The sequence below is a fragment of the Tamandua tetradactyla genome, chromosome 2, assembly GCF_023851605.1.
Source record: "Tamandua tetradactyla isolate mTamTet1 chromosome 2, mTamTet1.pri, whole genome shotgun sequence".
Classification (NCBI taxonomy): Eukaryota; Metazoa; Chordata; class Mammalia; order Pilosa; family Myrmecophagidae; genus Tamandua; species Tamandua tetradactyla.
This window is the reverse complement of record NC_135328.1, coordinates 43,571,453-43,587,164: the sequence shown is the minus strand read 5'-3', so window position 1 is coordinate 43,587,164 and position 15,712 is coordinate 43,571,453. Positions and strand designations below refer to the sequence as shown.

Genomic DNA, 15,712 nt, shown 5'->3' with positions numbered 1-15,712 from the left:
CTCTCCCATGGTGCTGTCCTCTCCTTTTCTTCCAGGTACCCCTGACTTCCAACTTCCTAATCCTCCACATGGCTTTATTACTGAATTTCCTCTGCTTGTAAAAGACTCCAGTAATCTGATTAAGAGCAATCCTCTTTCAGGCGGCAACATGTTAACAAAAACAAAATCTTCTTCAAAAGTTCCTCTTTACAATGGGTTCACAGCATTGTAAATTAAAATGAAGAACATGGTTTTTCTGGGTTTCATAACTCAACCTACCATAGAAAATATTCTCTCCTCTTCAGTACTTTGGACTTATTTTTATGGGCTTGGTATCATTTCTCCATTAAACAATGAAGAACATTTACCAATGACCATCTTTGCCATGGATTATTCTGACAATGTTTCTGATGAAAAATTATATTTCTTTAATAGGTATAGAACTGTTCAAACTATCTATGCTTGTTTCCCTTCTTGTTTTTTTTCAGCCTTATTAATATATGATTGAAAATTGATATAAAATAAACTGCAGATATTAAAGGTGGACAATTTGATTAGTTTTGACTTATGGCTACATTAAGGAAACCATCACAAGTCAGTGAAAATATTCAAAATCCTTATGGCTCTCCTCATTGAACTTTGTGAGCCCTTCTTCCCACAATTCTCTTATGCACACCCTCTTCTCTACAACCAGGCAGCCACTGCTGTGTTCTCGTTCATTGGATATTATTTATCATTTCTAGAATTTTATGTAAATGGAATCATGTAGTACATACTACATTTTGCGTGACTTCTTTAATGAAGAAGTTAATTATTGTGAGATTCATCAAGGTTGATGTTTTATTCAGAGTCTATTCTTTATTGCTAAGTAATATTCCAGAAATTGATTAATATTTATGTTGTTGTTGGGTCTCCAATTTGGGACTATTACCAGTAAAGCTGGTGCGAACATCATGAACAGTTTTGAATGGTTATGCACTTTCACTTGTCACAATTATATACATAAGAGTAGAATAACTGGATCGTACGGCAAGTGCTTGATCAATAGTTTTAGAAACTTCTAGAGGGTTTTTCAATATTTTTGTATGATTTTTATCCTCAACAACAGTGTGTGAGAGTTCAAATCCCTTCTAATCCTGATCAACAGTTGGTGTGGGCAATCTCTTTAGCTTTTACATTCTAACAAATATGTGATGGTGTCCTGCTTAACCCAGGATCATCAACATTTTCTCATCTATTATCTTTTAAATTTTCTCTTTTCAGGTTTTATATTTACTTGCATATTTTGAGTTTCATTTTGAATACAGTGCAGGTTCTGGCTAGAATTCCACTTTAATGAAGGATATTCCATTCTTCCAGCATCATTTTCTCATAAAACATATTTCTCCACCATATGATTGGATTGTGGATCTGATCAACTGTCACAGAATAAATCAGAAACAGAAATGCAATTCATGGCAGCCCAGAACCCAGTCCCCCTCCTATGCTGCCCATAACAAAGGGCTTCAACCAAGGACAAAGGAAAGAAAGTAAACAATTTCACTGGGGGAGGGGAAGAATATACCATGGATGTAAAACAACATGACAGTATCTTAGCCTTAAACACTAATCTTGGTAAAACGTCAGGTTTTAGACCCCTTTAATGATTATACTAGAGACCTGATGTCCTCCTACTGTAAGGAAAGTCTTTGTTCTAAAATCTTCTATTACTCCTTGTATTCCCCATCTCTTGCAGAGTGCTAAATGTCAGGATGGCTGCCACCGAGAACTTCTCCTGTTCATAAGTCCCAATAAACCTATGTCTGCTCTGTGCCCGGTATGTTTTTCAGTCTCATAGCAGCCCCAGCCCATGGTCTGCCTGAACCCAGTCTGGGCCAGAACACAATTATACAGCCATTGCCCTAATTTTAGCCCTGCTTCAGATGTTTTATCCACAGATATCCTCAAGGCACTCTATCTTGACAGTTTCGATTCTTTGTTCAAATATCACTTTCTTGAGGAAACCAATCCTCATTGTACTACTTTAATTTGCATCTTATTTCCATCACTATGATCTCTTTACTGCAGTAGATTTTATAGCTTTATTTTTTATATTATTGTAGTAACATGTATACAACTCAAAATTTCCCATTTTATCCACTTTCAGATGTACAATTCAATGATATTATTATATTTTCAATATTGTGCTGTCAACCCACATATATTGCCTAACTTGTCCATTACCCATTATTCTGAAATTCTGTACCCATTAAGCAATAACTCCCCATTCCTCTTACTCCCAACCTTAGTTTTCCAGGGCTGCTATGACATACCCCACAGAATGGATTGGTTAACTACAGGAATTACTGGCTTACAGATTTGGAGGTAAGAAATGCAAAACAAAACTTTCTCTTGAAGTCTGTTGCATCCTGGTGCAGACTTCACGGAATCCTTGCAGTTCCTGGTCTTGTATCTCTGCCTCCTGGCTCACGGTGATCTCTCAACCCTTGTGTCTTCTCTTCAGGTTTCCTCTGATTTTGGCTTCTGAATTACTTCTCTTGTAAGACATCCGGAAATACAGATTAAGGCCCACCCCTGAGCCACACATAAATAAGTGAACACACCATACCTGATAATATATACACATATGGACCTATTTATAAATGGGGCCAAATCCAGGAATTCAGATGAAGATTAAGAACATGTCTTTTTTGCTAGGGACATAATTCAATCTATCACACACCCCTGATCCTTAGTAAACTGCAATCTACTTTCTACTGTCTTTCTCTCTGAATTTATTAACAACAATATTGTCCATCAACACAAGGAGGCAAAAAAAATGTGGCAGATACATACAATGACATATTATTCAACATATAAAGGAATGAAGTTCTCATGCAAGAAAAAACAGGGATGGGCCCTGCTGACATGGCAGTGAGTGAAATTAGAATGCTTTTTTTTATGCCACTTAAACACCATAATATCTACTGATTGATTATGTTTGTTTTCATTTTCCCCACTAATATAAGATTTACAAAAGAAAAGTATTTTTGCTTAGGATTTGTGCATTTCTAAAAATATACAGAGGCAGTCAATAATTGTTGAAGAATAAATGAAAGGTATACTTCTGGCATTGTTTTACTTGTGAGACACTTTTGTGGTTTGGGTCGTGTGCTGGTTTGAAACTGTTGTGTACCCCAGAAAAGCCATGTTATTTAATCCTGATTCAATATTGTTAGGTCGGACATTTTTGATTAAATTTTTTCCACGAAGCTGTGACTCACTCAATTGTAGGTGGGACCTTTTGAGTAGGTAGCTTCCGTGGAGATGTGTCTTCACCCATTCAAAGTGGGATTGTTTACTAGAGTTCTTTAAGAGGGAACCATTTTGGAAAAAGCTTCAGAGCCCGGAGAGCTGAACAGATAAGGTATCTTTGGAGATGCAGAAGGAAAACATCCCCAGGGAAGCCAGTTTGAAGCCAGAAGCTAAGAGAGGAAGGTAGCAGATGCAGCCATGTGCCTTTGCAGCTCAGAGGGTAACCTCGAATGTCATGGGCCCTTTCTTGAGTCAAGGTATGTTTCTCTGGATGCCATAATTTGGACATTTTTATGGACTTGGAATTGTAATCTCACAACTTAATAGATTCTCTTTTTAAAAGTTGTTCCATTTCTGATATATTGTATTCTGGATGCATTAGCAAACTAACACAGGCAGTAAGAGAGAATTCCCTTTCAGATTCTAGAATGAAGACAGATATAGGCAGTACCCATAAAGATACACAGAGAGAAAAAATACAGTTTACAGTGGTTTGGGATTCAAGTAATGGATTTCACTGCTCTCTGCTCCTCTGATAGGTTTCTCACACCAGCACAAACAAATGTGAGGTAATAAAGCCAAAATGTTTGCAATATGTTCATATTTTTGCAAATTGTCAGACACAATGCATTCATTATCTAGCAAATATATTTTAAAATATAAGCTTTCTCATCTCTACTCCCTTAAACACTTGAAAGTGTGATTGCTTTCTATAACTATAGAAAATGGAAAGCAAAGTGATGGGGAAACCAAAATCCTGATTGATATCCAATTTATGTAAAAGTACATGTTGTGACACATTTAAATCTCAAATTGCACAGTTTTTATGACATTTGCCTAAAATAGTGTTTAACACTCCTTGAAATTACCTCGACTGTGTTTCAGTTTGTTAACGTTAAACAGAATGCAATATACCAGAAATAGAACAGCTTTTAGAAAAGAAATTTATTAAACTACAAGTTTACAGTTCCAAGGCCATGGAAAGGTCTAAGCTATGATATCCAGTGAAAGATAGTTTGACTCAGGAAAGGGATGATGATGTTTGGGGTTTCTCTGTCACCTGGGAAGGCACATGGTGGTGTCTGCTAGCTTTCTCTCCTGGCTTCTTGTTTCAAACTGGTTTCCCCAGGGAGGATTTTCCTTCTGCATCTCCAAAGGTCTCTGGCTGTGTAGGCTCTGAAGCTTCTTTCCCAAAGTGGTTCCCTCTTAAAGAACTCAAGTAAGCAACCCCACCTTGAATGGGTGGAGACAGATCTCCATGGAAACAGCCTAATTAAAAGATCCCACCCACAAGCATGGGTCACATACCCATGGAAACAACTTAATAAAAAAGATCCCACCCAACAATATTGAATGGAAATTAAAGAACATGGCTTTTCTGAGGTACACAACAGTTTCAAGCCAACGTATTCCACCCTCGGGAACCCCAAAAGATATGTTCTTTCTATATACAAAATATGTCATTCCATTGCAGTATCAGAGAGATTTAAACCATTTCAGTAACAATACAAATACAATACAAAGCCAAAAACAGTATAAAATCTCATGAAAGTTGGCTACAGCTTTGGTCTATCCTAAGGCAAATATATCTCATAAAAAGAGATCACACATGCCTACATCCTGGAGTAGAGATTTTGAGCCTCCTCTCTTCTGCTGAATGTATAAAAAGTCAGAAACTTGTGCTCCTCTTAGGGAGCACCTCGGTCTTCCTCCACATTCCACATTCTTTTACTTGGCCATGATGTCAGGTCAATGGTGGAAAAGTGGGAACTATTGAAGGACAGACCAAATTTTGGGATGATTGAAACTAATTAAAAGACTCCAGTCCAGGGCGGGCCACAGAGACTTGGCAGACAGAGTTCTCACCTGCCATGCTGGAGACCAAGGTTTGATTCCTGATGCCCGCCCATGCAAAAAAAAAAGACTCCAGTCCAGTCATGCACACAAGTGATACACTTCTTATTCGAGGCCTCTCTGGAGCTGTGTGTTCTGGATCAAAGCGAGGGTGGAAAACCAGGCTGCGAGTCAGTTACACATCAGAGACACCATCGCATGCACAGACACACCCACCCCACACAGCGACTGAACTGACAAAGAAAATGTGCCGATACCCATGCTATACATTTTTTTAAAAACCCACTTAGAATAAACGCAACAAAAATATATATGGAAAACTCTAATCACATAGATATACCTCACCCGCTGATAAATTCCCAGCTCACTCTGACCTGTGCCAGTCCTTGGCAGGCTCAGGCTTCTTCTGAACCACTTTCCAGGGTCCTTCATTTCTGTCCACAGCACGTAGGGTTCGGTAGTTTCCACACAGACTGTGCTGTCATGGGCACATCACAGCGAGTACCAGCCCCTTTCAGATGCTGCAAGTTACATCATAAGTGAGAGCTCTCTGAACCAGGAGGACATTTGGAGAAGTTAGTTTATTTTATGTTATTTCAATGACGATTCTACTCCTCAAAGGGAAAATGGTGTCCTTGTTTACAGAAATCAGACAGAAACAGACCATGCTCAGCTCAATTCAGAAGAGAAGAAATCAGAAAATCATTAGGGTCCTAAGCTCTGAAACGAAGAGTCTTTGTTTGCTTTATGGTTCCTTCAAACACACATACACACTTTGCAAGAGCTGCTGTAGCCTTTCAGAAGCAAGAACTCAAAGGCAGGATGCACGCAGAGGACATCTGAATCTGGGGTGAAGTATGTGTGTATTATTTATATAAGGGATTTGCGTTTTTATGTAAGCATGAAACAAAGGCAGTATGAGAGAAAGCAAGACCGCCCTGTGCTGTCTTAATACACTACATATGCTGTGGTACCATTTGTATGTTGTGTAAAACAAAAAGCATTGAACAAAGCAAAAAGTGATGTATATATATGAGAAAATTGATTGTACAGTAGCATTCCAGTATATTCTGTTGTACATTTTGTCTCATTTACTTTCTCTTCATTGTCCATAAGAGGATGCAAACTGTACTGTACAGTTTCCAGCTAGTTGCCCATATTAGAGAAGAAATAAAAAGAGAGTATTAGAAGAAAAAAAAGTGAAAAATTCCCATTCTGAATACTGAAATCAGTCATTGAAAATGAAAAATGTTCAATTAAATAAATACATTTCATTAAATAAACTCATCCTAATGGAACACGTTTGCTAAAAAGACTTTTGAAATATAAAAACTTGCTAAAACCAGAACATTCAAGTGTTAAGCACAGAGTCGTTAAAGGATTCCACATGAGACAGCGAGTCAAAGCTTAACAGGTTCATTGAGAGAGAGAAACAGATTGAGAGCAAAGGGAGAGCAGGCAGGTGGGAGCCAGCGAAATCTGCTAGAGAAAGAAAAGGAAAAAATGACTCCAACTCTCTTTCCGACAACTTATGGTTTTAAAGGAAAAAACATGCCAACGGGGGTGGGGGGTGACGTGTGGCTGCAGACACCGCTGGGGGATGTCAGACTGGTGCAGATCATGACCTCACCCTTCTGGTTATCTGGTCCAGCCTCTGGTGGGTGGGGCGTTGGCACGTTCATGCTCATCTATCTTGCTGTCACCTCAGGTCCTGTCAAGGAAGCTGCTGAGGGAGAGAAACTGAAGGCGCGCCCCATGCCACAGAATCCATTCTATATGCCATGTTTTATTTCTGAGACCTGACACCAAGGTTTTTCACTTTTTATATATCCTATTAAATTCACTAAAATTGTTGTGGGAACATTGTTTCTATAGAGTGAGAGACGCTGGTGGATAGAATCCTTTACTTGCAGAGTGTATGACTGGTGCTTGTATCAAGATAATGCTGGCTTCATAAAATGAGTAGGGAAGTGCCTTAGTTTCCTGCTGCTGAAACAAATATCATGCAATGGGTGGGCTTAAACAAAGGGAGTGTACTTTGAGGTGAGTAGAAGACCAACAGGTGTCATTCCAGCCATACCGATTCCCAGAAGCCTGTGGAGGTCTGGGGTTGGCTGCTGGTGGTCTTTGGGCTTCATTGCCTTTTCTCTCACAAGGTGTGGTCCTCTGCTTTCTTTTTTAAGTTCTCTTGATGTCCAATTTCCTGCTCCTCAAGATGACTTTTCTCTCTATTACTAAATTTCCTCTCTTTGCAAAACACTCCAGTAATCTAATAAGACCCATCCTGTTTCAGGAAATACAGTTTGTCTGGTGTTTATGTCCATAATCCAGATTTATTGATTATGGTTAGCACCATTCTTTTACTTTTTTGTACTTATTCTTTTATGCTAGAAAATAAAAACATTTTTATGGTAGTAATTGTTGAAGAATAACACCTTCTATGGAGTTCGGTAAATCAAAAAACAATTCCTAGTAGCTCTATAAGGAAATATTATTCATAATATTAGTCTTACATCCTTTCATATGCCTGAATTCCTTTGGTTTTCCTTGGATATCTGGGACTTCTTAGTGACAGAGCTAATTTTTGATAAGTAATTAAACTGTGTACATAAATAAGAGTGTACAATATTTCTATAGAGAAGAGGAAGCATGATTATTGGTGTTAGGGTACAGTTAATACCCTTGGGTCTCCTAGGTGTCACTATAAATAAAATGTTTCTTGCACTGTAAAATGGTTTCTAAAACTAATCAGGCATTCGACCAAGACGGCAGTATAAGATGCTCCAGGGATGCATTCCCCCATAGAATTTTTGACCAATTAGCAAAAATGGCAGTGCAGTTATCCACAAAATTCCAGAAAAGAGTTAAAAGTTTCCAGTAACTGGAAGACTGCTGAATCAAGAAAACACAAATATATATAAGCTTATATAAAAATATATTTAAATTTAATTATATATTTTAATGTTTAATTTTATTAATTTAATATAATTAATGAATTAATTTAAATATATTTAATATTTAGTGCCATATATAAATATATATAAACACATATATTTTTGCATTCCTGGCACCTTTGCTGGACCTACCTCACCCCTGCAGTAGTGCAATGTGGAGCTTGCCTGCACTCCCTTTGTGGGTTCCAGACCCTGTTCACAAGGAGGCAGAGTAATGCCCATGTGCATCCTGCAGTGCCTGTATGTTGCTACATTATAGAGTGGCACTTTGAAATACTGAACTAGTATAATTGTCCCTGGCTCACCCTTCCAAAACTTGCCCTGCAGACATAACCATATGGGGATAACTAAACCTTTTAAGAAACAAATAGGTCAGTGCAGCCTGAGGTAAATGCTTACAAACTTAAATCATACAATACAGAACCCTTGAGAAGGTGGGAGGCTACTTCTGAGGGAACCTAAGGGGTATTTAGATCCTTTTCAATGGAGGAATTCCCAAGGCCATGATTGCATACAATGTATTATTAATCACCAATAATAAGTAATGAAGGTATTATGCAATCAACAAAGTTGATGATCTTCAAATGCATCATGTTGAGTAAATAATCCAGACACAAAATGAAAGATATTGTATGACCTCAATGATATGAAATAATTAAATTATGCAAACTTATAGAGTCTGGAACTAGTAGACAATATAATCGGGTCAAGTTTGGGGAAGGGACTGGGGGGCTAATGCTCATGCTTTCCAGGATAAAATAGGATAACTGCAGGTCCCCAGTTTCCTTTTCAGCTCTGAAAGAGCTAATAGACAACTGCAGGTCCCTGGTTTCTTGTCCAGCTTTAAAACTGTTAATAAACAACTGCAAATCCCTGGATTCCTATCCAGCTCTAAAACAGTTAATAGACAACTGAGAGTCCATAATTTCTTACCTAGCTCCAAAGGAATTCATGCAAACTCCTAAAAGCAAGAATTCTCCCTAAAGCCCAGAAACCTCCCTCAAACCATAAAAGATTATAAAATCATGGGCCCAAAGCTGACTCTTAGTTAATAACAGAAAGCCTGGAATTACAAAGATTGTTGAACATCTGCCCAAAGACAAATTCTGGGTATGTGATGGTCTGGCCACAAGCATCAATAATTCTCTCTTCCTGAAACAGTGCTAGTCCTGTTAGCACCTGGTTAACACAAACCATGTAAGCACCTAGTATTCAAAGGTCACTATGGAACCTGCTACCAAGGAAGGCTTCCTATAAAACTAGTTAACCCAGTCCACTCAGTGCATGTTTCTCCCTTGAACACATCTGTGTTAACTCTCTAATGTGTTACTCTCTCTCTCTTTCTCTCTTTAATAAACTTTACTACTTATTTCTACTGGCCCTCTCATTGTCTGAATTCTTTCAGTGACGAGAATATTGAATCTGGCCAGGGCTCAGCTGCACTATTGCCAATGGGGCACTGGTTACAGCACAGAGTTTCTGGAGTGAGGGAAGAGTTTTGGTAAGGGATGCTGGGAATGGTAGCATATTGTGAACATAATCAACCACACTGAGATGTGCACTTAAATGTGGTTAAAAGGAGGAATTTCAGGTTATACATTAACGGAATAAAAATGTTAAGAACCACAAAACTATCCAACACTAACAGTGAACACTTATGAAAACCATGGACCGTTGTTGATACTATAAAATAATAATATGGCTTCATCAATTGTAAGAAAAACTAACACACTAACACATGCAGTTAATAAGGAAAACTGTGTTTGAAGTAGTGGGGTATATTGGAGTTCTATTCTTGCTGTATAAATTCTTTATTTATCTAGAACGTCTCTAAATAAAAAAAATAAATACCTGATGCATTTTGTTTCCTTTGCTTTGCTAGACATAAATGTTAAGCTTGGAGCTTTTAAGGAATCCACGCAGGACAATGAGTCAAAGCTTAACAGATTGATTGAGGGGAGAAAACAGGTGGGAGAATGAAAGGGAGAAAGCAGGTAGGAGTCCGAAAATGGCTCCTGCCTGGGGAGCTAGCAGGAAGAAAGAGAAAATGGCTCCAGTTCATTGTTCAGTGAGTTGTGTTTTAAAGGGAGAGTGATGCCTGGAGGGGAGGGTACCCACTAGGTGGTGTCTTGTCCCCTGATTGGATGGGGGCTTCTTAACTTAGGATATGATAGATTGCTAAGGTATTGATGCACTATTCTCCTTTGATGTACAGCTGCATGTATCAGGCAGGGTGAGACACTGGCAGGGGAGAGTGTTATTAGCAGAAACAGATTATGACCATATTTCTAGTTATCTAGGATATCTTCATCCACCATCTGGAGATTACAGCACCAGCCAGCATCTCTGGACCTGCCATAGAAGCCGACAGGCGGGGGACAGAAGGGGCCGATGGGTCCCTGCATCAAGAGTTCCTTTTGCTCTTAAAATTCTTTTTCTGAGACTAAACAATAAATACTGTAATAAATAAGAACAATAGGTGGTTATACTTCAAAGCATGAAAATAGTATTCATACAGATGGAGAATGAAGAAAAACCGGAGATATTCTCAGTAAACCGATTGACCAGAAGTTGTCAAATTGTCCACACTTGATAATGTTCCCTGAAGGAAGCTACCTGGGGCATTAGGGAAAATGATGGATTCTCAGAATTCTGAAGAGATCATCTGTATAGAGTGTCTTTGTGATGTTTGCCAATGTCTTTTCCTTGACACTTCCAGTCAAAATAAGACATGACTGCACCATTTCCCACATTAGAATTGCTCAGTGTGGGTGATGGGAAACCCATCCCTGAAAGTAGTTGAGAGGATTAAATGAGGTAAAAATGCTTAGATTATTTGGCATTTAGTAATTTAGTTTATTCAAATCAAAAAGTAGAAGTAATCCTTGACTTTTATCTTTCTCTCAACTCATCAGCAATTTTTATTCATTGTAGCTTCCTACTACATTACCACCTCCACTGCTACCAGCCTAGAGCAGCATTTTTTAACTGTGCTAATGTAATAGTTTCTCAGATGTTCTCCCTCCCGCCCCACATGACCTTTTTCCAACTGTTTATTCTTAACACAGAAGCCAGGAAAATCCTTTTTAAAGCTGAATTATGTCATTCATCTGTGGAGAAGAAAAATCAAATTGTAAAGCTTGAAAAGACTTGCACTCCTGTTAGCTCTAAAATTATCTCCAATTTCTTTCTCTACCTCCTCACTCCAGCCCAGTCACTCTAACCTCCTTTCTATTCCTGGAGCATAACTGGCCCTCACCCATCTGTGCAGTTTTGAGGTTATTATCACAACTCCCTGGAATGTTTTGCCTACAAATATCTTCATGGCTCATCACCTTTGATTCTTTTTTCAAATATTACCTTCTTGATGAAACCAATCCTCATTGCACAATTGAAATTGCAACTTATTCTCATCATTCCTGATGTCTTCAATGAACTTGGTTTTTAATCTATGACTTTTTAATACTAATATGTACTACTCAAAATTTCCATTTTATCCACTTTCAGGTGTACAATTAAGTGATACTAAAAAATATTCAATTGGAGTGAACAAGTGGTTCAGTGGCAGAATGCTCACCTTCCATGCAGGAGACCTGGGTTCAATTACCGGGCCATGCATCCCCCCCCCAAATATATATATATATATTCACTGTATTGAGTTACCATCATGAACATACATTGCCTAATGTCTTTTATCACCCATTCTTAATTCTATACCCATTAAGCAATAACTCCCCATTCCTCTTACCCCCTGTCATAATTTACCATGGATGCTATGACAAACACCACAAAATGGTTTGGTTAAATGCAGAAATTGACCCACAGTTTAGAGGTAAAAAGTCCAAAATCAAGGCATCACCAAGTGCTTGATTTTTCGTGAAGTCTGCAGCATTCTGGTGCAGGCTTCTCAAAAGCCTTGGGATTCCCGGTCTTGTGTCTCTGCCTCCTATCACAGGGCTGTCTTTCACACTTTGTGTCTTCAATGCAGCTTTTCTTTGATTTTGGTTTCTGAATTTCCTCTTTCATAAAGCATCCAGAAATACAGATTAAAGCCCACCTTGATTCAGTTTGACTACATGTCATAGAAGTTCACAAGATCTTATTCACAAGTGAGTCCACACTAAAACTGATAATACAGGGGGACCTATTTACAAATGGGCACACACCTAGGAATTCAGATTAAGATTAAGAACATAACTTTGTCTTGGGATCATAATTCAATATATGACACGACCCTTGGTAACCGTAATCAACTTTCGCTATGAATTTATTTATTGTATTTCCTAAAGTCATACAATACTGTAAGTTTGTGTCTGGCTTGCTTTACTCAACATTAAATCTGTACAATAATGTTCACAGCAGCATTATTCAAAATTGCCAAAAGGTGGATGCAGCCCTGTTGTCCATCAACAGATGAATGGATAAACAAAACGCGGTATATGCATGCAATGGCGTATTATTCAGCTATAAAAAGGAATGAAGTTCTTATCCATGCAACAAGAATGACACAGGTTGAGTAAATAAATCTGCTGCTTTTTATACTGCTTAAATACCATGATATCTACTGATTTATTATGCTTGTTTTCATTTTTTCCTACTAAATTTAAGCTCTACAAAGCAAAAGTATATTTGTTTCCTATTTGTGCATTTATAGAAATATCCAGGAACATGCTAAATAACTGATAAAGAATAAATGACATTTGTCTTTCTCTTACTTGGAAGTCACTTTTGCTGTTGGGCAATAAAAGTTTACTCATTCAGTCTAGAATTATCAGGCATTTTATGCTATTCCCAGAAAATCTCACAGGGAAAAAATATATTTTACATTGTTTTAGGAATTCAGTAATAGGATTGACTGCTCTGTACTTCTCTTGTGGATTCTTCTCACAGGCACAATCAAATCTAAGGATAAATAAAGGCTAAATCTTTGCAACATAGTTATATTTTAACAAATCATCTGGCATACCATTTTAATTCACAAATGCATTTAAAAGATCAGCATTCTGAATTCCATTAGCTTAACAACTTGGATGTACATTTATTTTCTATAACTTTAGAAAATAAAAGACAAGTAATGGTGAAAGTAAAAATATGATTGCAATCACATTTACATAAAAGATAAACATTATGATTCATCATTCAATTTCAAATTACCCATTTTATGCTAGGTATCTAAAATAATATTCACCAAATGTGGAAACAAACTCAACTTTAAGGATCCAACTGAAAATTTTTACCTAAACAATGTAGGTATCATATTACCTTTGCGAATTATCTCTTCATTATGGCATCTGTAACTTAAGGAGTTAAAAGATATACAAAATATGATATTATTCAGCCCTCTAATCTTATTCTAAATTTTTTTTTGTTTTTAAAGAGAGAGCATATGTCTTATGTACCACAGTCCTTCAGAAAAAGGCATATATGAATTTCAGTGGCATAGCAAAACATTTATGTCTCTTCCAAAAGATAAGGCACTTACCTAACATGATTAGGAATATTGTTCAAAAAATTGAATTGATAGAAATGAGAGTCACTGGGAATGTGAGATATTGAGGTTTATGCAAGAATGGGGGAACAAATGATTACACCTAAATCTAAGGTTATAACAGATTTTCTGTGAACCTGTTGTAGGTGTTGAATTCTGTGGATTCTAGAAAAATAGGCAGGGAAGAAAAGCTAAGCAAGTCAAAAAGAGGAAAGGAGCATTGAAAAGGACAGTTTGGAGTATGCCAGAGACAAGGGCACACCCTGTATTTTTGCGACATTAAAAAAAATCTCAAAACTTAACGAGTTAAACAATGATTTATTCACATCACAGTTCTGTTGGTTGGCAGTGGGGCTGGGGCTGGGCTCATTGGATGGTGCATCTAGTCTGGCCAAGCTCAGCTGGTATAAAGAAGGGTCACATGCCTCTGAATCATCTACCACATCACCTGGGGACTAGCTGATGGCTTCCTGGGACATCTTGTTTCTCATCCTATCTTCAGGCATCCTAACTCAAGCTGGTTCACATGTGGTCTCAAAGTCTAAGAGCTGCTGGGAAAGAACCTTTGAAGACATTGATGACCTTGACATGGATTACTTGCAATATCATTCCAGTAAATCTATTAGTCAAATCAATTCACCAGCTCTGCCATGATTTAAGAAGTGGAGAAACAGAGTCCACACTTGATAAAATGTGTCCATTATTTTGGTGATTGCAATTTTTCAAGGAGTCATCCCTGGGTATCACTGGGAGAATTTAGAACATGAGCAGCTAACTGTCACTTGACAAAAGTCATCCTCCTTCTTAGAATCCCCAGAGCAGATTTCATGTCTCTGTTCCTCAGGCTGTAGATGAAGGGGTTCAGCAGGGGAGTCACCACTGTATACATAACTGAAGCAATTATATCCTCGAATTTGGAGTTGTTTGTGGAAGGAAAGAAGTAAACAATGGCAAGAGTCCCATAGTACAGAAACACCACGGACAGGTGGGAACCACAGGTGGACAAGGCTTTGCAGATCCTCTTGGTGGAGGGGACCCTGAAGATGGTGGCCCCAATGTAGATATAAGAGCCAAAAATGGTACTCACTGAAATGAAGACAATCACAGCTGCCTCGGTAAAAATGACTAGTTCATTGAGGGAAGTGTCTGAGCAGGACAGCTTCAGGAGGGCCGTGAGAGCACAGAAGTAGTGGGGGATGGTGTTGTCAGCACAGAAGGACAGGTGGACCAGGAGCAGGGTGTGCAGCAGGGCATGGGCACAGGAGCACAACCAGGACCCAGCCACCAACAAGATGCACAGCTCCTCCCGCATGATGGTGGCATAGTGCAACGGGTGACAGATGGCCACGTACCTGTCATAAGCCATCACTGCAAGAAGAAAACAATCAACACAAGCAAACAGCAAGTAAAAATATATCTGGGAAATGCACCCCCCAAAGGGAATGGTTTTGTGATTAGTTAGCATATCCATCAACATGTTTGGGACAGTGACAGATGAAAAGGAGACATCAGTGAGGGCCAAGTGGCTGAGGAAGAAGTACATGGGGGTGTGGAGGCGAGAGTCCAGCCTGATGAGCAGGATGATGAGCAGGTTCCCCAGCGCCGTGGTCAGGTACATGCCCAGGAAGAGGCAGAAGAACCCGCCCTGCTGCTCTGGATGGATGGGGAGCCCCAGGAGGAGGAATTCAGACACAACACTCTGGTTCTCCATCTGCATGCTGCTCTTTTCTTTCTTGGAAAGTAAGAAAAGTGGGAAATGTCAAGGATGTAAAAATAGTGAACATGGCTGTAACATCATGGTAATGTCCTTTTAGTATAGTATTACTGATTTTTAGCAATTCGTGTTTACTTCACACACTATTGATACATGAATCACAGGTCTCTCCATTTTGGCTTTAATGATGCATTACATTTCACAGTAACCAACAAAATTTCATCCTTGGAAACCAGAGGATATTTTTTCTTTATTCAATGAATAATTAATGAATACATGAACCTTTATCCTAGATAATACACTAAGCACTGAATAGAGAACAAGATATGTAAAGTCTCTATGTCTAGGCTACCCTGTGCTGAGTAATGTGCTGAGTAAGGTTAAGTTCCTTTAACCTTAACAGGCCTTGCAAGTTAGGAATAGTTAACC

The 15,712-nt window shown here is 38.5% G+C and overlaps 1 protein-coding gene across 1 annotated transcript; it reads right to left on the bottom strand.

Annotated features, from left to right (window-relative positions):
* Positions 1-14,347: 14,347 nt before the first annotated feature.
* Positions 14,348-15,286, bottom strand: LOC143659833 (olfactory receptor 1J2-like). Its single transcript, XM_077133153.1, has one exon. The coding sequence runs from the start codon at positions 15,284-15,286 to the stop codon at positions 14,348-14,350; it is 939 nt and encodes a 312-aa protein (XP_076989268.1).
* Between the last annotated feature and the right edge of the window lie 426 nt (positions 15,287-15,712).